General features: G+C 39.5%; 1 protein-coding gene across 2 annotated transcripts; it reads right to left on the reverse strand.

Annotated features, from left to right (window-relative positions):
* Positions 1-6357: 6357 nt before the first annotated feature.
* SNRNP27 (small nuclear ribonucleoprotein U4/U6.U5 subunit 27) lies at positions 6358-17554 on the reverse strand. Of its 2 annotated transcripts, XR_016038566.1 has the most exons (7): positions 17439-17554; positions 16180-16300; positions 15418-15530; positions 14605-14684; positions 11300-11364; positions 9997-10158; positions 6358-6380 (listed from the first exon to the last, which is right to left on the reverse strand). XR_016038566.1 is itself a non-coding variant. In XM_055400508.1 (6 exons), exons 1-6 carry the CDS (start codon positions 17470-17472, stop codon positions 10104-10106), a joined length of 468 nt encoding a protein of 155 aa, XP_055256483.1. In that variant the 5' UTR covers positions 17473-17554; the 3' UTR covers positions 9760-10103. The 2 variants fall into 2 exon arrangements, 1 of the variants encoding a protein (XP_055256483.1); XM_055400508.1 differs by lacking the exon at positions 6358-6380 and having other exon boundaries at positions 9760-10158.
* Between the last annotated feature and the right edge of the window lie 4170 nt (positions 17555-21724).

The raw sequence follows: 21724 nt of genomic DNA on the forward strand, positions 1-21724 counted from the left end.
TCCCTGTCCATCACCAACTCCCGGAGATCACTCAAACTCATGTCCATCGAGTCGGTGATGCCATCCAGCCATCTCATTCTCTGCCGTCCCCGTCTCCTCCTGCCCCCAATCCCTCCCACCATCAGACTCTTCTCCAGTGAGTCAAGTCGTCGCATGAGGTGGCCAAAGTATTGCAGTTTCAGCTTTAGCATCAGTCCTTCCAATGAACACCCAGGATTGATCACCTTTAGAATGGACTGGTTGGATCTCCCTGCAGTCCAAGGGACTCTCAAGAGTCTTCTCCATCTGGGTCATCCCCGCATGCCAGCCCCAAGCATCCTATAACATGCATTGACCCTGAACTAGTGATTCGTTTCACATATGACAACATACGTGTTGACCCAGAGGGAGGATAAAGGGAGGAGGGAGGTGGGAGGGGGGTTCAGGAGGGGGAACTTATGTAAACCCGGGGCAAATTCATATTAATGTATGGCAAAACCAACCAATATAATATTGTAAAATAATTTGCCTCCAATAAAAAAAAAAAAAAAAAGTCTTCTCCAGCACCACAGTTCAAAAGCATCAATTCTTCGCCGATCAGCTTTCTTCACAGTCCAACTCTTACATCCATACATGACCACGGGAAAAACCATAGCCTTGACTACTCCCTCATGTGAGTGGATTTTAAAAGCTCAGAAACTTCCTGTACCTGCAGATTGACGTTGAATTCTGAGATTTGTTTGACATCTCTTCCAGAGTCTTTCCTTCCCTTTTAATTCTAGAGGAAAACATTCAAAAAGAATACTTCCTATTCAAGACAGCTATAAATGATGTTTGTGTGTGTGTGGTACCAATATAAATGTACGTAGAACAGAACTAAAATTTTTAAGAATTGTTCCTTAAGCTATCTCGAGACCCAAGTTACACTGTTAATATACTGACAGCTCCATTAAAAAAAACTGAAATAAAACTCTTGGTAAATTGAGACTCCTGAATATAGAAATGAGTAAAGCATGAACATATTTAACAAAGTTTTTAAACAGTTTATTGTTGCCAATATGTGAAAACAATAGCTTGTCAGGTAATTTACCTACATTATTGCTAATCCTCAATATAACCCCACTAAAAAGGTTAATTACTTACATTTTGTACATAAGGAAACTGATGCCCAGAGAAGCTAAATGACTTTCTTAGACATCCATTCAGACAGAAATGGAAACTGAACCTAGATGTGTTTCACCCAAAGCCCATACTATGGGTGGTAGTTTTTCTAAAAAACAGCAATTTAAGAACCGGATTTCCATGAGTCACAAACACTGACACTCAAACACGGGGAAAAGAAACATGTAATTATGATGGTAAGTTTTAAATATGTCTTTTCTAATGGTTGACAAATCCAAAAGAATAACAATAAATAGAGTAACCCAGTCCTGACATATAGAACACATATTTTCTGGTTTTAATGGTTAATTGGATCTAAAAGCTGATTCTTTACAGCAATTAATAAATACACTGAAGACAAAAGTTTTCAAAAAAGCACAAAAAGCTAGAATTGGGGAATGAGTTTATAAAAATTATAAATCTATAATTTTTAACTGCAGGTTATTTGTAAAACGAATCTGAAAATAGTAATGAATACAGTTTTTTGCTGATAGTAAAAACACTGATTTCATTCTTAATTTTGGATTCTGAATACTCCTATATTTTCTCTTTGATTTTATTATGAACATTTAGCATCTCTTTATTCTTTCTCTTACCCTCAACTCTTTTTTTTTAAAAGCCAGTCTTATTTCAAAATCATGATCCTTCCCCTGGAATTAGCCTGATTGAAAATCACATAAAATTAAAAAAGGAAACATGGTTGAAAGCTGAGTCAGATAAAGCAAATAAACCATTTAAACACCAACAGGTGTAGCTTAAATTCCAAACAAAAATAAATTATATAATATATAAAATCAGAGAATTAAGACTAAGGAACGGACCTCTTTCTGTTCCCTGGAAGTAGTGGAAGAAATGATTAGTAAGCCAGTAATACCAATTAGGAATTAGTATCATGAAGAACTCCAAAGGTGTCTGATGCCACCTACTGGACATCAAGCAGTAAGTATAAAACAAAGGGTTTTTTCTTGTTTTTCTAGCAATTATTTTATACAAATATATTATAATGAATGACCAGTTAGATAATCTGAAAGTATAGATTTTGAAGAACTGAAATCCTAAAATGAAGAAGTGGTTATCCCAAGCATCTAGCACTTCAAAGGCATTACACAAGCACTAACAGATGGATAGGCAAAACCCTCAAAATAAGAACTTGAAATTCCAGAATGTTTGAACCTAAATTTTATGACCAGAATTTTAAGTAAAAAGCTATATGAAATAGAATAAACATAGGCTGACAACAGTTTATATCCTTGTGCAGGTATCAAGATAAACTGATAGAATTGGAAACTAAAAATATATTGAAAATGGGAAGCACAAAAGATTGTATTTGTCAAATAATCTTTACTGTATTTTTTTTAAAAAAGCCCTTGTTTCCTTCCTCTGAGGAGTTTATACTCTAGGTGGGCAGAGGATAGTAGTAAATACCAGTGCTGAATGGCAGGTTTATTAAATGCAATGGAACTTCTGATGGGGAGGTGCATTTCAGTTGAGTACCTCAGAGTGCAGAGAAGACAACTGTTGGTATTCTAATCCTTTAACTGTCTAAAAAGTTCCAGAACTGCTGAATGCTGAATTAAAAAACACTATTTATAATGACATTAAAATGAATTTTGTTTTCTAAGTTTCTGAGGAACTGATTTTATTCTTCAAAGTAAAATCAGGACTCTGATTTACTGTCTTAGTATTAATCCCTTTCTTTGTGGCTACTTGGGACACTACCATCATGATATCCAATATCACAAAGTTAAAACTTAAAAACGTTTAAAAACACTGCTCTGCAAAAGTTAATTACTCCACAAATATTTGCTACTTTTAAAAATAGAGCAATGGCTAAACAGGGGTACATACATTACACAGAACACTATGTAGAAGTTAAAAAAAAAGACGAATATATATATTAGGCATGGAAACATCTCCAAGGCAGTGCTGAGTAAACAGCTAAGTTGTAAGATGATTCTTGCAGCATATTATCTGTGTAAAAAAAAAAACAACAACCAACCAAACACCTCAAACTGGGCTTTTTTCCTCATTTCCAACACTAAGTCTGCTACAACACATATATATAAATGTACACACACACACACTGGGCTTTTTTCCTCATTTCCAACACTAAGTCTGCTACACACACACATATGTAAATGTACACACACACACACACACACTGGGCTTTTTTCCTCATTTCCAACACTCAGTCTGCTACACACACATATATACAAATGTACACACACACACACACACACATATGCAGGTCTGGAAGGAAAGACTACAAAGGATTCAGTGAATCAAGACTGTTCAAAAGGGATTAAGCAGTCATGTTTTAAAATTTTTATAGGAAAAATGTGTTCATTTAAGAGTTGGATACTAAAGGTTAACTTAAAAAACTTAGGGAAGCTTAAAAACTTAGGGAAGTGGAATGAAGTTTAAGTCACAAAGAGAAAGACAAATATCACATATCACTTATATGTGGAATCTAAAAATAGATGGTACAAATGAACCTATTTAAAAAATAAAAATAGAGTCACAGATGTAGAAAACAAACTTATGGTTACCAAGAGGAAAAGAAGGGAGGGATAAACTAGGGGACTGGCACTGACATATTCATACTACTATATATAAAATAGGTAAGAACCTACTGTATAGCACAAGGGACTCAACTCAGTACTCCATAATGACCTAAATGGGAAAAGAATCTTAAAAAGAGTGGATATATGTATAATTGATTCACTTTGCTGAACAGCAGAAACTAACACAACATTGTAAATCAACTATACTCCAATAAAAATTTTAAAAAAGCACTAAGAGAAGTTGTTAAGTGAAAAAATGTGACTAAACTACATTCACGTACAGGTGTTCGCTGAATGCTTTACTGGGTGCCAACACTTGTGGTGCTGGGGCTACAGCAGCAAACAAGACAGAAGCCCTGCTTCTCCAAGTTCAAAGACAGTAACACAGAGTGTGTCAGGGAATGATAAACTATAAGGAAAAGGAAACTCTGCAGAGCATGTGGAGAAACTGGAACCCTCACAAACTGCCAGTGGGAATATCAAATAGTGCGGTTGCTTTGGAAAACAGACAGTGCTTCAGAAGTTAAACATGGAGTTTAACTATACAACCCAGTAACAGCACTCCAGTTATATACCCAGGAGAACTGAAAACATGAACTGAAAACATGTTCATGCAAAACCTGGATACAAATGTCCACAGTAGCATTATTCATAATAGCCAAAAAAGTGGAACAACCCAAATTTCCATCAACTGATGAATTATAAATTACAGTGTGACACGTGGGGGCTTCCCAGGTGGCACAGTGGTAAAGAACCCATCTGCCAATGCTGGAGACAGAATCGGGTTCGATCCCTGGGTCAGGATGATCCCCTGGAGAAGGAAATGGCTACCCACTCCAGTAGTCTGGGAAATTCCACTGACAAGGAGCCTGGTTGGCTACATCCATGGGGTTGCAAAGAGTCGGACACGACTGAGCACGCACACACGCATGCACACACATCCACAGAACAGAGTAATATAAACTATAAAAAAGGGACGTGTGTGTGCTAAGTCCCTTCAGTCTTGTCTGGCTCTGTGCAACCCTATGGACTGTAGCCTGAAAGGCTCCTCTGTCCATGGGCTTCTCCAGGCAAGAATCCTGGAGTGGGTTGCCATCTCCCCCTCCAGGGGATATTCCCAACCCAGGGATTAAACCCAAGTCTGTCTTCTGCATTGGCAGGCGGGTTCTTTACCACTGAGCCACCTGGGAAGCCCCTGAAGTACTATTTATGATACAAGATGAATGAATCTTGAACACACTGTGCTATGTAAAAGCAGCTAGACACAAAAAGTCACATATTGTGTGATTCCATCCATTTGAAATGTCCATTTACATGAAAATGTTCAGAATAGATACACCTTTAAAGACACAAAGTACATTTAGCGGTTTCTGGAGTGGAGGGTAAGGTGAAAGGGGAGGGATGAGGAACAGCTGTTAATGAGCATGGAGTTCCTTTTGGGGATGATGAAAATATTTTAGAATTACTGGTGATAAATACATAACTCTGTCAATATACTAAAACCACTGACGTGGATTTATTTCTGGCCATGCCACATGGGGCTTATGGGATCTTAGTTCCTGCAAGTTAGTACAGAGTCCTCATCACTGGACTGCCAGGGGAAGTCTCGGAAAGGATATACTTTAACAGGTTGGATTTTATTTCAATTAAAAAAAACTAAATAAAAAAGAGGTTAAAACAGGGTAAAAGGATAGATAGGGAAGGTGAGGCTGCTGTTTTGGATAAGGTAGTCAGGAATGACCTTATTTTGAGCAGTGATCTGAACAATATAAAGAAGCTAACCATGTAAATCTGAGAGGTGGGAGGAGGGAGATGAGGGACATTCCAGGAGGAAAGACAAGTAGGAAGACTCTTAAGGTAGATGCATATCTATTTTTAAGGAACAGCAAAGAGGCGAGTAGTGTGGCTGCAGGCAGTAGCAAGGGGTGAGGCTGCAAGAAGCCATGGTCCAAACTATACAGATGTGTAGACCCACAGTAAGGTCTGGTCATCACTCTAAATGACAGAAAGCCACCAGAGCCAGAAGCAATGACCAGATGGACATTTATAAGGTTCACTCTGCTGCTAGGTGGGGAATAAACTGAGGCAGATGGGAAGGAAGGAAATCTATTAGAGATGGCTTCTGTTAGTATAGGTGGGTGAAAAATGGTCAGATTTGATGTACATCTAATCACCACAATATATACTTTAAATATCTTAAACTTGTATTTGTCAATTATATCCCAATAAATATGGGGGCAAAAAGTGGTTGGATTCAAAATATACTCTAATGTTAGAGCCGAAGGGATTTCTAATGAATCAAATGTGCCGCACAGGAGAAAGAGAGGAGCGAAGGATGAGCCTAAGGAGTTTCGCTCTGTGCAAAGGTGTAAATGGAGAGGCCACTCACTGAGATGGGGAAGCGTGAGAGAAGATGACTGGGCAGGGAAATCAGAAGTCGATTCATCTTAAATTTGAGGTGCCTACTAATCCAAGTGCATCTGCAAGACTGGAATTCAGTAAAACAGTCAGGCTAGAAGTATACAATGGAGAGCCACCGCAGAAGACATGTGACGCTTTGTGAAAGGATGACTCACCAGAGGTAGACAGGACAGTCTAGGGCTTGGGCCCTGGAGCACTCTGACATTTGGATACTTAGAAGATTTGGCACAATTTATGTCTTCTGAGAGAAGCAACCTGTTAGAAGAAGACAAGAATGCTCCATCTTTGTTATTCTTACAGAATCAGATGATCTGATGGATAAAAGTTCCTTCAAAGCAAGACTTGATCTCATCTCTAGATCTCTAAAGATTTCTTCCTCTCCCATTTCTTTGGTGTTAGCTCACAGAGAGTGAACCTATTATCTACTAGGTATTCTCAGATTATTTCTTTACAAAGTATGCTGCCTTGAGGATCACAAGCGAGCATACTAAAATGACCATCATACTAAACACCACACTAAAATGACAATCCAAATACCCATTGTTTGATTTGGGGCATATTATGTCATCCCAGAAATTTTAGCTTCCCAATGAGACAACTGGGTGTGCTTTTCTTTAGATGTGCACAGATATGGTCAGAAACAGTCCTTATCACAGACACTTTACAGATAGGCTGTATATCAGAGGGTCAGGGTATGGGAATCTACTCATTTGGCAAAAAGTCTATGCAAAATAACCCAACTGCTTGGGGTAGTGACACTTGTGCAGTGGGTACTACAGGTTGTACAGCTGATTTAGCACATTTAATGAACTATAATTGCCACTCTTAAAAAAAGAGGCAATGAAGTTTCCCTGATGGTTCAGTGGAAGAGAACCCACCTGCCAATGACAGAGACATAGGTTTGATCCCTGATCCGGGAAGATCCCATGTGCCATGGAGCAGATAAGCCCGTGCAGCACAACTACTGAGCCTGTGCTCTGGAGCCCCAGAGGCACAGCTACTACTGAAGCCCGTGTGTCCTGGAGCCTGTGCGCCACAGGAGAAGCCACAAGCCCATGCACCACAACTATAGAGTCACCCCATTCTCTGCAACTAGAGAAAAGCCTGCAGAGCAACGAAGACCTAGCCCAGCCAAAAATAAAATAAATAAAATCATCTGAAAAGGAGTTGACGATGGACAGGGAAGCATGGCGAACTGCAGTCCTCAGGGTCGCAAAGAGTCAGATACGACTGAGTGACTGAACTGAACTGAATATTACATACACTAATAAGAAACAACCTTAAGATGTAGTAGTAAGTGAAAAAACAATAGGTGCAAAATAGAGTGTAAAGTTTGCTTAAATTTGAGTAATAAAAGACACATATACATATAAATTATATGCTTATGTATACATGAAATATCTCCAAAAGGATACACGGTTAGCTCATCAAATTGTATTCCATGTATTTATATTAGTTACTCAGAAAAAAACCCCATATTAAAAACCTAGCCACAAATCCTCAAATATCAGTGAGATAGCAAACAGAATAGTTAATGGTCATTAGAAAAAGAGATTCCTTCAAATAAGAAAAATAAAAGCTTACTGAAAGACAAATGGAGCCAAGGTTTGAAAGTAGTATTTCACAAAAGAAATATACCTGGCTAACACATTTTTAAAACATACATCTTCCTTAGAAACTACACAAAACCAAACACTATTATTTTAACCATCAGACTGGAAACTTAACAAAAAAACACTTAATACTGGTGAAAGTGAAGTCGCTCAGTCGTGTCCGACTCTTTGTGACCCCTTGGACCACCAGGCTCCTCTGTACACGTATATAAAACAGGAATGCTCATACTTTACTGGTGATGCTTGGGTTTCAGCCTTCTAACCATACATGTATCAAAAGCCTTAAGCATGTACACAAAGGGTAAAGAATGCACCTTTCTCTCACCCAACAATGCCACCTCCAAGAACTAAACATGAGTAAATAAGGCAACAAGTACAAAAAGATACATGCAACAAGGATACTACTTCATGGGTGTTATGTTTTGCTTTTTTTCCTTTACCCCTAAATAATCTACTCATAGCTTTAATTATAACAGCAAATTTTGGAAGGGAAGCCAATGTTCACCAATAAAAGATTAGTTAATAAATTACAGTATAACCAAGTAGTTACTAAAACCTAAGCTTCCAAAGAATTTATAAGAGCATTTAACAGATGTTCACAGTACACGGCAGAAAAACGATTAGCAAAGAAAGCAGCATCTGATCTCTTTGGTTAGGGGCAAGAAATATACACCCATAGGTGCCTGGAAATACAAATACCAAAATGTTAATATTCTGGGGGTAGATTATTGGTGATTTTTGTTTTTTTCCTACCTTCTGATTTCTCCCAAGGTGTTTTTTTATTTAGATGGGAATACCAGACCACCTGACCTGCCTCTTGAGAAACCTATATGCAGGTCAGGAAGCAACAGTTAGAACTGGACATGGAACAACAGACTGGTTCCAAATAGGAAAAGGAGTACATCAAGGCTGTATATTGTCACCCTGCTTATTTAACTTCTATGCAGAGTACATCATGAGAAACACTGGGCTGGAAGAAGCACAAGCTGGAATCAAGATTGCCAGGAGCAATATCAATAACCTCAGATATGCAGATGACACCACCCTTATGGCAGAAAGTGAAGAAGAACTAAAGATCCTCTTGATGAAAGTGAAAGAGGAGAGTGAAAAAGTTGGCTTCAAGCTCAACATTCAGAAAACAAAGATCATGGCATCTGGTCCCATCACTTCGTGGCAAATAGATGGGGAAACAGTGGAAACATTGTCAGACTTTATTTTTTGGGGCTCCAAAATCACTGCAGATGGTGACTGCAGCCATGAAATTAAAAGACACTTACTCCGTGGAAGGAAAGTTATGACCAACCTAGATAGCATATTAAAAAGCAGAGACATTACTTTGCCAACCAAGGTCCGTCTAGTCTATGGTTTTATGGTCCGTCGAGGCTATGGTTTTTCCAGTGGTCATGTATGGATGTGAGAGTTGGACTGCGAAGAAAAGCTGAGCTTTTGAACTGTGGTGTTGGAGAAGACTCTTGAGAGTCCCTTGAACTACAAGGAGATCCAACCAGTCCACTCTAAAGGAGATCAGTCCTGGGTGTTCATTGGAAGGACTGATGCTAAAGCTGAAACTCTAATACTTTGGCCACCTCATGCGAAGAGCTGACTCAGTAGAAAAGACCATGATGCTGGGAGGGATTGGGGGCAGGAGGAGAAGGGGACGACAGAGGATAAGATGGTTGGATGGCATCACCAACTCAATGGACATGAGTTTGGGTAAACTCTGGGAGTTGGTGATGGACAGGGAGGCCTGGTGTGCTGAGGTTCATGGGGTCACAAAGAGTCGGACACCACTGAGTAACTGAACTGAACTGAATAAGCATGTATTGCTTTTCAACTGGGGAAATATGGTATTGGGACGGGGGGCAAAAAACACAGAAGACACAAAAAATCCAGTTATATTTTTTCAATATTCTAATTTTTAAAACTATGAAGAATCATGATATCTAAATCTATGTATGAAAAAAGAAAATGTGTAGGGAGATTCTTTTTTTCTAGTTATAAAAATACCAAATACAAAAGGGTAGAAATTATTGCTTTATTTGAGAAACTTACTTCCAAATTACTTTTATGTATTTTAAAAAGTCATAAGGAGTATTGAAGAAAAAAACATATACAGTTTCCATAGGAATAAGGACAAAAAAACGGGGTTGATGACTGCCCCAAATAATATTTCCTAAAGGAAAAAAATGTAATATTTAACTTCTTTTTTTTGAGGCAGGGTAAGTTAACTACACACATCATAAATAAAATTTTCTTACTTTACAAGGAGGATGGACTGTGATCCTGTTTTTGATGCATAGTAAATACAAAAATCCACTGTTCTGATCCAGGTGAGGGAAAAAACATCATTCTTCAACACTTCAGCTCATGCAATGAAATCCAAAGGTCTGTTGAATCCACCTTTTCGATTCATGTACTGCCTATGATGAGAAAATTTATTTATTAAAAAAATTGTGGGTTTGTCTTATAAAAGAAATAATCATATGCTTCAGAAGTTACACCTATAAACTATTTATAAAACGGCAACGTCTAGGGCAAGAAGTATTCAAAGTCAAAATCCAAACAAATGCATGGAAATATACTTCCAGTATTATTTGGGAAGATTCTACAGACTTAAAAAGAAAATCAATTGAAAATCCATATTTAAGTAACACTAAACACCTACCAAGTTTAAGGGAAACAGAGAAGAGCTTTAAATAGGTACTTATCAAGCAAATCTGATTACATGCTGTACTAGTTTTTCCCCACAAGACCTTAGCTGAAAGTAATTTTATAGTGGACTGTTGAGTCTAGTATTTTAACTCACAGCAGTCTCAAATCACACTATTCATATTTCTGAATTAACTAAAGTATTAGTCTAAATTAACTGAAGTGATAAAATGTAGAGAAAAAGACAATGTTTTAAGATGTCTTGACTTTTCTGTTCATGCAGTGAGATTTCAAGTATGGATTGGTTTGTTTTGTGGTATTAATAAAATATGCCTATACTTAACAGAAAGGTATTCCTTGGAGAAGGAAATGGCAACCCACTCCAGTGTTCTTGCCTGGAGAATCCCAGGGACAGCGGAGCCTGGTCGGCTGCCGTCTATGGGGTCGCACAGAGTCGGACACGACTGAAGCGACTTAGTAGCAGCAGTGGTATTAATAAAATATGCCTATACTTAACAGAAAGGTATTTACAGTTGAAATCCTCACATAATCAATTTAGATAAATAATTCAGGAGGAATCTATTTTAAAACCTATAATTATAATGAAATTAAAGTCTAAAGACTTGAGACTATGCTATTTTGAAGAAAGAACTACTTATAACCTAAAATATTTAAGCTAACTACCCTTTCTCTGTAATAGTTTCTGGTTCACAGGTAAGTTTAAAATTATTTTAACATTCAAGAATATAAATAAGGAAGATTAAATCAAGGAACATTATGGAAACCTAAATAAAGTAAGGGATTATATGGAAAACTGCTACATTTCCTATAAACGTGATTATCCCATAACAAATTCTTTCCCAAGTATATAATTTATATTAGTTCAAACGTAATAATGGCAGTTATGCATACCTATACTTTCTCTTCTGAGACACATTTATGGCATACGCATTTACAGAGCCATCCACCTTTTTCCCCTGGAGAGAAGAAACAAAAACCAAAACACATACACAAACAAACAAACAACACACAAGAGAAAGAATATATTAAATGCCTTATCAAAGAACTGGATTTCACAGACAAGAGAAAGAATATATTAAATGCCTTATCAAAGAACTGGATTTCACAGACAAGAGAAAGAATATATTAAATGCCTTATCAAAGAACTGGATTTCACAGACCTCTTTAATGGTAAGATTCATTTAAGCATGACATAGTCCAATGACTGAAAGAATTTTCAGATCCTTATGATATCCCAGCAACTCCCAAGTGTTGTAACTCTGTTCACATTTTTATAGTCACATATAAGGAAATACCAATATTCAAACCAACAAACACTTGCATTACGTGCAAGGCATGCAGGGAAAGTGGGTAGCAGAGCCTCACCTTTTCTGGTCACAGAATTCTTCAAAACCAAATACAAGTTATGGATATCTCCTCTAGAAAAATTCATATTCACAAAAATTTAACTTATGACCTGAACTGATGGGATTCTCAAATCAGTCACCATTCGTATCTAATCCCATTTCTTGCATAGGCTTTGAAATTTTGATTTTTAAATCAAGAATCAGGGTAATAGGTACTAATGTTGTATCACTTGTATCTCAGACTTTTTCATTAATTTCTTTATGGGTCTTTTGATTCAGCAAAATGAACTCACCACTTTCTGTTCCTCATGCCTAAACTGCCTCTCAACTCCCATCCAACCTTTAACCATCAGGTTCTTGTGCATTCTTCAAGGCCAAGTCAAATGACACAGCTGCAAGAAGAACTCTCTTCTCTAACTCCCACACAATGTTAACTGTGCTTTCCTCACAATTCCATTTTCTACCCTCCATTTATCATGATGTCTAATCATGATGATAACATCTACACGATCACCATGTGCAACATCACACTGTTATTGTTTAGTCACTAAGTCCCATTTGACCCTTTGCAACCCCATGGACTATAGCCTGCCAGGTTCCTCTGAGCATGGGATTTCCCAGGCAAGGATACTGGAGTGGGTTGCCATTTCCTTCTCCAGGGGATCTTCCCCACCCAGAGATCAAACTCAAGTCTCCTGCATTTAGCAGGCTGATTCTTTACCACTGAGCCAACAGGAAAGTCCATTAATCTTTTTTACTAAGTTCAATTACTAAAGGCTAACTGATTTTTGAAAACTATTTGTAGAGTTGTATATTTTTAGCTCTCTTCTCATTTACATGTTGGAATAGAAAATTTGTCCATAAATAAACAAAACCAACTTTGAAATTTTTTAGAATGTTAAAATAGAAGGGAAAATAAGTGACAAATTTGGCATTTGAAGAGGTTCCACCATAGATTAACGATGAAATATCACAAGATACACATTACTGAAAAATACACATGAGCTGAGAAACTACACCTGAGAGTCCTGAAGCCAAGTGCATATGAATTAACATCCTTGTTGATGTCATTAAAAAAATAACTAACATCATTTGTTCTTGTGGTACTCCATAGATTTTTTATGGAATCTATAAATTCTCACCTAATTTCTCCTTTATAAACAAACATCTTCAGCACAGACTATATTTAAAAGTAGTGGCTCCATCTTTACATCTGATACTCAGGAATTCCAAACATAATGTCAGGAAATAGTAAAACCAAAAAAAAAAAAGAATTCTAATAAGGTCCTTCATTATTCTTCTAAAAACAGTGAAATTTAGTTGTCTCATTTTGGAAATATTTTTATTCATCCAATATATGTATTAATAAACCAGTTTACTTACAAAACGCTCATTGGAATAGCAAATAAGGAACTGGTATATTCAAGAAAAAAAGCTGATACAGAAATTGCATTAAATTTTAAAATGGGGTTCACATAACCAGTTGTGAGAATCAAAGAGTTCATTCTTAATTTTCTCACCTCAAAATAGTCATGCCTCTGGTACTCCTCTTAGGCCACACACTGTCATTTAAAAAATACACAGGAATCCTACAGAATGACATCAGTTAGAAGCTCTGAGAGCATCTGCGATTACCCCACTCCATTCATGACATAATGGAACACAAGATTAGGGGAAGTGGATTATTTTTGACACCTCCCTTCAGAGATTGCAACTTCTATTTGCAAAATGAAAAGGACCTAAAATTCTATAAAGAAAGTTTAAAAAATATATTTTCTCTCCACACACACTCTCCCTATCTATTCTTAATGGCTTCCTCTCTCTATCCTCCCTTCTCTCTTCATTCAATTTCCTCTCTCCCTTCATCTCCCCTTTGCTCTATTTCTCTCTACCACATCTCCTTATCTTTCTCCCATCCCCCTCTCCACAACCTCGCCCTCTTTTGCCTCCCCACCTCCTTATTCTTTTCAGTATGATGGTCAGAGCTAGAGAGCATTCAAATTCCTGTCAATCCCTCTTCTTGAGTTATGAGATATATACGCAGCTTTTCAATGCCATCTTTATCTGGCAGCTGCATTTCATTCTGTTTCATAGCACTTCCCTTTCCTACAATCCTTTCCTTGGTTAACCCTATCAGCCTGACACCTCGAGTCATCACTGACTACTCACCTCCATTCCCACCACCACTAACTCTCGCTTCTGAACTGTTCTCAGTATTCTAGCCTCTCTCCTCAGGTCAGGCCTTCATCATCTTTCACTGCATGACTGGACAGTTCTCCCAGTCTTCTGTTTGTCCTCCATGAGGCCCCAGGTCATCTTTCTAAACATACCTGTAATCTGTTGCTCCCTTGCTTAAAAACCATTGCTTCCCCTCGTCACCAAAATAATCAACTTAAATTCCTTAGTATGGCTAAGGATATCAGCCTTCTGTGATTTGCCTCCCACCTCTATTTCTAGCCCCATCTATAGTCACCAGCCCATCAACCCCCTTTCTCTAGTCACTGAATTTGAACCTCTTCCAATACTCTATGCCACTTCATGCCAACAGGGCATCTCTGTGAGCTTTTCCCTCTACTTCAAATGATCTTCCTCCTGTTTTTTGTCTGATCACCTCTACTGGCCCTTTAAGATCTAATTCAAATATCCCAAGCAAATACTCCCTGAATTCCAATGGCAGCCCACAACTTCCTTCTCTTTGCTTTCAAATCCCTTCACACAAGTAGTTACTGTCTTCTAACAGAATAACCTTGTATCATTGGAAGAAATTACAAGTGATAGTAAAAGAATATGGAAAAATGTGGTAGATCAGTTCACATTAAGAATACCTGATTGGCTACATGTTTTACTTACTTTTGTAGAGTCAAAGGAGGCAAATCCCATTAACTTCATCATTTCTATTTCTTCCTCTGTTTTGCCCTCTAAATCTTCCTCTACAAAAATAAGTGATACATGTTACATTCATTTTATACACAAAAGAGAGCTGGCAATAGATTAACAGTTGTTCCACTTTACCAGCAGAGAATATACTAAACAATTAGCTAAAGACTTGAATTTAAAGAAAAATCCCTCAATTTGGATAGAATATAACTTAAGGTGCAAGGAAAAAGTGTGGTCTCTATCCTTCATTGTAAGAGGTTGCTTAAAAGGATATGCTTAGCATCTTTAGGAAGGACCACCTTCAACATCAGACAGTGAAGATACTTCCAAAATATTTTCATGTTTTTAACTGTCCTTCCTGTATTAAGAGCACCAAATAACTAATAATTAGGGTACAATTAAAACAAAATCTTAATACCATATGCAAATGAACACTGTGTGTGTGTGTGTGTGTGTGTGTGCGTGCGCACGCGCGCGTGCTCAGTCACATCCAATTCTTTCACAACAGCATGGACTGTAGCCCGCCAGGCTCCTCTGTCCATGGGATTTTTCAGGCAATACCAGAGTGGGTTGCCATTTCCTCCTCCAAGGGATCCTCCCAACCCAAGTATTGAATGTGTGTCTCCTGCATTGCAGGCAGATTCTTTATGGCTGAGCCACTGGGGAAGCCCCTAATGAATATTGTCAAAAACTTAAATAGCTAAATATTCAAGAATTATACTTAATTTTATAATTGAACTTCTAAACAAGGCTGTACATTTCCTACAGTTATTTATCTAATATTACCAGTTATCTGACGCTCTTTGCTCTTTGTTTCTTTTGTTTCTTTCTTCTCCTCATCTCTTCTTTCTTTCAGTCGAGAAGGGGAAGGAGATGTGGATCTATGTCGTCTTGGGGACCTAATATATAATAAGAAAAGATGTCAGAAACAGAGACATTCCTGGTGACTTGTGTTGATGAGCATAGATATACATGAGTACATGAAAGGTAAAGGCTGAACAAAAGCCGGATTCTAGAGAAAGGAATTTGTTCCCCAAAGCAGAATGAGGAAGAAAGTTCTGCCTAGGCCCTGACTATTAACAAAAAATTATTTATTGTTTAATTATTATACTGTTACACTCAGTATAGCTAGGCTAAAATTTTTTTTGTAAGGCAGAAAAAAGAAAACAAAAAGTGTATTTGATGGTTATTAAGAATCAGAGTCCACTTCTAAGATTCTTCCAAGATCTCACACTCTTGATTATATGGTTGAACAAACTATTATCACCAAAAGTTTAATAAAAAAAAAAAGACTATAATATACAAAACACTTATTTCTTACTCCTGCTAACTGCTTTCATGTATTATTTCTCATTTACTCCTCAAGGAAACTCTACTATGTGGAATGTTATCAACCCCATTTTACCAATGGGAATGTTCGGTTTAGAATAAAGTGGGATAAAATTCCTCTGATTTCATGAAACTGAAAGTCCCTTTGTAAGCGATAACAACAAAGTCAAGAGCAGCGACTACGCAGTTGTGGTAAAACTTATGCTCTGCTGCACTTACCTGGAACGCCTTCTGTGTGGGGAGCGAGAGCGGCTTCTTCTCCGATCTCGCTCCCGGGACCGGGACCTTTCTCGGCGCCTGCGTTCTCTTTCCCGGGATGTGGACCGGGACCGCCTACGCTCTAATAAAAACACAAAATTGCAGAGCCGAAAATTACTTCAAACATCTACTGCATGCTGAGCCGACCAACAGTAATATAATGCGAGCCATTTCTAGATGTTACATTTAAGAAGTAAAAAAAGACACACGAGTAATTTTAACAGTATAGATTTAACCCAAACTTGGCTTCCCTGGTGACTCAGAGGTTAAAGCGTCTGCCTGCAATGCGGGAGACCCCGGTTCGATCCCTGGGTCGGGAAGATCCCCTGGAGAAGGAAATGTAACCCAATCCAGTATTCTTGCCTGGAGAATCCCATGGAGGGAGGAGTCTGGTAGGCTACCGTCCACCGGGTCGCAAAGAGTCGGACACGACTGAGAGCGATTTCACTTCACTTCACCAGCATTTCAACATGCATTCATTTTTCCGCACTAATCAAGGAAAACCGGTGTGTTCGACACTTAAACAGCAGTTCTCAGTTCGGACTGAGAACTTGTTAAGCGCTCAATAGCCCTCTGTGGTTCGAGGGCTCATTTAACTTTTAAGATCAACCCTGATTAGTTGAAGGTGATAAAAACTAACGAGAGGCCAGAATCGAGGTTCTAAGCGAAATCTTCCTCTCTCACTGCACGCTTTAGGGGGCTGGGGCCAGAAGTCATTATGAGGTGAGCACCCTGAACGCAAACTCCTAAACGTCGATTTCCCTACTATAAACGGGGAAGGAAACCCTGAGCACTTAAGAAACTGGCGGCAGCACATGCTGAGTGTTACGGAGCGTGGCATCCGTTCTCATGTCAGCTTTTAAAGATAATATTTACCCCAGATGTCTAATTACGGGAATTCGGACGCAGGAGGGCAGGATGATTTGCACTCGGTCACCCAGAAATTGGGGGAACCATGGCCTGACTCTAAATTCCCAAGCCACAACAAAAGTTATTACAGGAGGCTGACAAAGAGTCGGCCAAACCCCAATTGGGTAAAAAAACTGCCTTCAGACCGGAGGGTTGAAGCGTGTAGGGCCCAAGTCTTCGTTCCCAACAGACCCCTTCTCTTCTCCTTAGAAGAAAAGGTTCCCTCCTCTCCGCGGCCCTTAGACTGGGAACCAAAGTGGGGACGAGTCTCCAACCGAGCCCTAGACCCTCAAAAACTCTTCTGGACTCACCCCTCCGTGGGGAGCGGCTGCGACTGCGACCCATTTGGAATGCTTCTCCACAAGTCGACCCGGAAACGGCTGTGCAACAACTTCCGGGAGGGCCGGGAACCGAGGTTTCACCGCCGACTGGGAAACGTCAAAACGACTCGCCAGGGTTCCGGCTTCTAAAGAAGGGAGGCTGCCCCAACCTGATACCCTCTTCCGAGCCCAGAGGTTCCGTCGAGAAGAGTTGTCATCTCTTCTCCTCCAGCCCCTCTTTCCTGGTGGCTTCACTATCTTCTTTCCCGTTTTTCGAGGTGGGCATTAGAATGTGCTTTGTTGTTTAGTCGCTAAGTCGTGTCCCACTCTTTTGCTACCTCATGGACTGTAGCCCTCCACGTCCCTCTGTCCATGGAATTCTCCAGGCAAGAATACTGGAGTGGGTTGCCAGTTCCTCCTCCAGGGTATCTTCCCGACCGACGGCTGAAATCCGGTCTCTTGCATTGGCAGATGGGTTCTTTACCACTGACCCATCAGGGAAGCCCCTGCTTCCTGTTGTTATTCTAAAAATGTCAGGAAAAAGCCATATATAAACCACCCTAACACAGTTCTCACCCCCGCCCCTCCCCCATTATTCTTTCCGACTATCTTGTCCATAGGCAAAAAATATTTCATATCAAACCAATCAAAACTTACCATATGCTAAGTTTTACGTCCACATGGGGAAGCAGTAGGGCGGGTCAGGAGGTAGAGGGAGCTTTTGTTGAGTTTTGTTGGAGGGAACAGCAGAGGCTGTGAAGCAGGCTAAGCAGATTCTCTAAGACTGATCAGCGGGTTTTGAGATTTAAGGGCTGTTCAGAGTTGTTGGTACCTGGCCCTGGGATCTGTGGCAGAGGAATGCCTTGACGTGTGAGCTTGATAAAGGAGGTAATAGGACAGTAGGGCCTTCTCACTGGCTGGCTTTCATATTAAAGTCAGACTTATAAGGGGACTCATTTGCTATCTTGCAGAATTAGCTAGTCCTGGGAAGGGCAGTCATGGCAAGGCCCCAGATGTCAAAACACCAGAAAATGAAAGCAATTAAAGAGGCATGATTAATACAATTATTCACAAAAATATTTATTGCACACCTAGTACCAAAGGATTAAAAAAAATTTTTTTTTAATTAAAAAAATTTTTGGTTGCACTGGGTCTTTGTTGCTGTACATGGGCCTTCTCTAGTTGTGGCCAGCAGGGGCTACTCTTTAGTTGAGGTGCGCGGACTTCTCAATGCTGTGGCTTCTCTTGTTGCAGAGGACAGGCTCTAGGCTTTCGGGCTTCAGCAGTTGCAACAGGCAGGCTCAGTAGTTATGGCACATGGGCTTAGTTGTTACAGCATGTGGAATCTTCCTGGACTAGGGATCAAACCCATGTCTTCTGCATTGGCATGTTGATTACTATCACCAGGAAAGTCCTGTACCAGAGGATTAATCAATGAAAAAAGCAAGTCTGTTCTTGAGTACTTGCAGTCCACTGAGGGATACAAACAAGTAAACAGTATCAAGATGCACCAAAAGGGGCAGAACAAGATACTAGGAGTTCACATGAAGTGGATACCTAACCCGTTTGAGGGGAAGGGTTCTCAAGGAAATGTTTCCAGGAGGAAATGATGTCCACATGAGACCTTAAGGATGAGAAGAAATTAGCCAGGTCAAATGGGGTGACTTTTGTGGTGGGGACAGGGAAAGAGATTGTCCAGGCAGAGGAGACTGCATGTGCCAGGACAAGAGGCAAGGAAGCAGATGGGCTAATGAACGTGTGAAGACCAGAGTGGCCTTGCAGGCTGTGGTCAAGTTATCCTGATGTAAAAAGCAAGGGCTTTGAGGACCGGAGGGAATCACGTTTGAATTTATTCAGAGAACATGTTGGGTAACGTGGAGACTTGACTGGGAGGTGGAGGTAGGGGTGCAAAACACCTAAGGAGGATGGTACAGTGGTCTAGGTTGGGAACGCCAGTGACCTATATGACCTATACTAGAGTGGTTATCAGTAGGTAATGTGAAAGTGGCTGAATTTGAGAACTGGTAAAATTGGGAAAACTTGATTCGTAGATGTCTGCATGAATTCGAAGATTCAAGGATGACATCCAGGTTTTTCTGGCTTGTGAAACTGGGTAGGTGGTAACATCATTTGCTAAGATAAGGCATATAAGTTTTGGGTGAAGGCTATATATCTGGACCTACTAATGTGAGGAGCCATTCTGAACACCCAAAAGGAGATGCCAACTAGATGCAGATCTGGAGCTTGGAAGAGAGCTCTTGGCTGGAACCACACAGAAAAGGAATCATCAGAATACAGATGTTCATTTGAAGCCATGAGAGTGCATGAAACCACTCAGGGAGGGTGAGAGAAAAGGGCCTGGAGACAGCTAGAGGAAGAACCCCAAAAGGAGACTAAGGGGTAGCCAGGAGTGTTACCAGGGAAGTTTTAAGAGAAGCGTGCTGTTTTAAGAACAAAGTGGTTAATTTAAAATGTTAAAATGAAAAAAAACAAACACCCCCCCCCCCCACATCTAACCTAAAGGATTTAGCAACAGAGTCTTTGTTCACACACTTTCATGGCGTTGTGAGTGACTGTTACAGTGGAGAAAGAATTTGTATAACCCCCTTTTTTTTGGTCTGTGTGGCTTTTGAGATCTTAGTTCCTCCACCAGGGACTGAACCGAGGTTCACCTGAGTGAACACATGGAGTCTTAACCATTGGACCACCAGGGGGTTCCCTGCATCACCCTCTTGAAAAGTTTGGCTTATGCAGGGCAAAATATGGCAGGGCAAATTATGAGTAGAGGTAAATCTGGAGGTTTTGTGAAGATGGGAGAAACCTAAGCATGTTTAAAAAATTGGTGTGAACAAGTCAGTTTAGAGAGAAAAAAAATAAGTACAGAAGAGAAAGAGAAAACCAAAGGAATAAAGTTTCCTAAAAGGACAGCCCTGAGATTTACCTCAGGCAGAGAAGAACACGCCCCCTCTCCCCCACCTTAAGATGTGGGACAGAAACTGTGCTCTGCTAAGGCTTTATTTACTGATCAAGTTGCCCTCTCTCAGAATATAGATTTATCCATCACTGTGTACTTTCAGCACTGCTATCTTGAAGAAAAATCCTGTTTATAATACATGGCTTGAGGTTCCCTCATTCTAATGGTTATTTTAATGACTTTTCAGTGGGGTAGGGTTGGAGTACTGTCAACACTTGTGATCATACTTACAAGTTCCCTCCCTAACCAAAGAGGGCAATTTTCAATAAAGGCAAATTTGTGTATGTTGTTGTTTAGTCACTAAGTTGTGTCTGACTCTTTTGTGACCCCAAGGACTATATAGCCTGCCAAGCTCCTCTGTCCATGGAATTTCCAAGGCAAGAATACTGGAGTCGGTTGTCATTTCCTTCTCCAGGGGATCTTCCCAACCAGGGATTGAACGAACCTGCTTTTCCTGCACTAGCAGAGGGATTCTTTACCACTGAGCCACCAGAAAGCCAAAAAGTGTTTGTATAAGAATCAACATTAAGCATCAGTGATTCCTACAAATGTACTATCTTGAGCCTTGGTTAAATTCTGTTTTACCTTTTCTAGTCCTATTTTATGTAAAATCACCAGCCTTTACAAAAGCATCCTACTTTTATCTTTACAGGGGGCTTCCCTGGTGGCTCAGACAGTAAAGCATCTGCCTGCAATGTGGGAGACATGGGTTCAATCCCTGGGTTGGGAAGATCCCCTGGGGAAGGAAAGGCAACCGACTCCAGTACTCTTGCCTGGAAAATTCCATGGATGGAGGAGTCATGAAGAGTTGGACATAACTGAGCAACTTCACTTCATCTTTACAAATGGATGCATACTGTTGAGTCAGTGATTTTACCACCAGTTAGATGTAGTTTGACCACTAGTTAATAGTGATTGATGATGTTTGAGGTTTTCTGTTTTTGTATCCTTTTATCATGGACTTTCAGAATTGCAAACTGGTTGGGAGGAAACTACTGTGACTTTTTTTTAGATGTAGTTAATGGATTTAGGTCCAAATTACTTGAAGTTATGATTCAACACATCATTCTAGGTGATTGATAAGTTATCTACCATTTGCATTCTATTATCCTCTTCTATTCTTTACATGGGTTCATCTTTAAGGGAATATAATTCCTGACAGATTCAATGTTAACAGTCCAATATTCTAGAGCATCTCTGTTCAACAGAACTTTTTGCAGTGATGAATGGACTATATTTGCACTGTCCAATACAGTAGCCACTAGTTACTTGTGGTTAACTAATAAGCACCTGGAATGTATCT

Source organism: Moschus berezovskii, chromosome 11 (assembly GCF_049115385.1).
Source record: "Moschus berezovskii isolate FMDL1 chromosome 11, NW_MosBer_1.0, whole genome shotgun sequence".
Classification (NCBI taxonomy): domain Eukaryota; kingdom Metazoa; phylum Chordata; class Mammalia; order Artiodactyla; family Moschidae; genus Moschus; species Moschus berezovskii.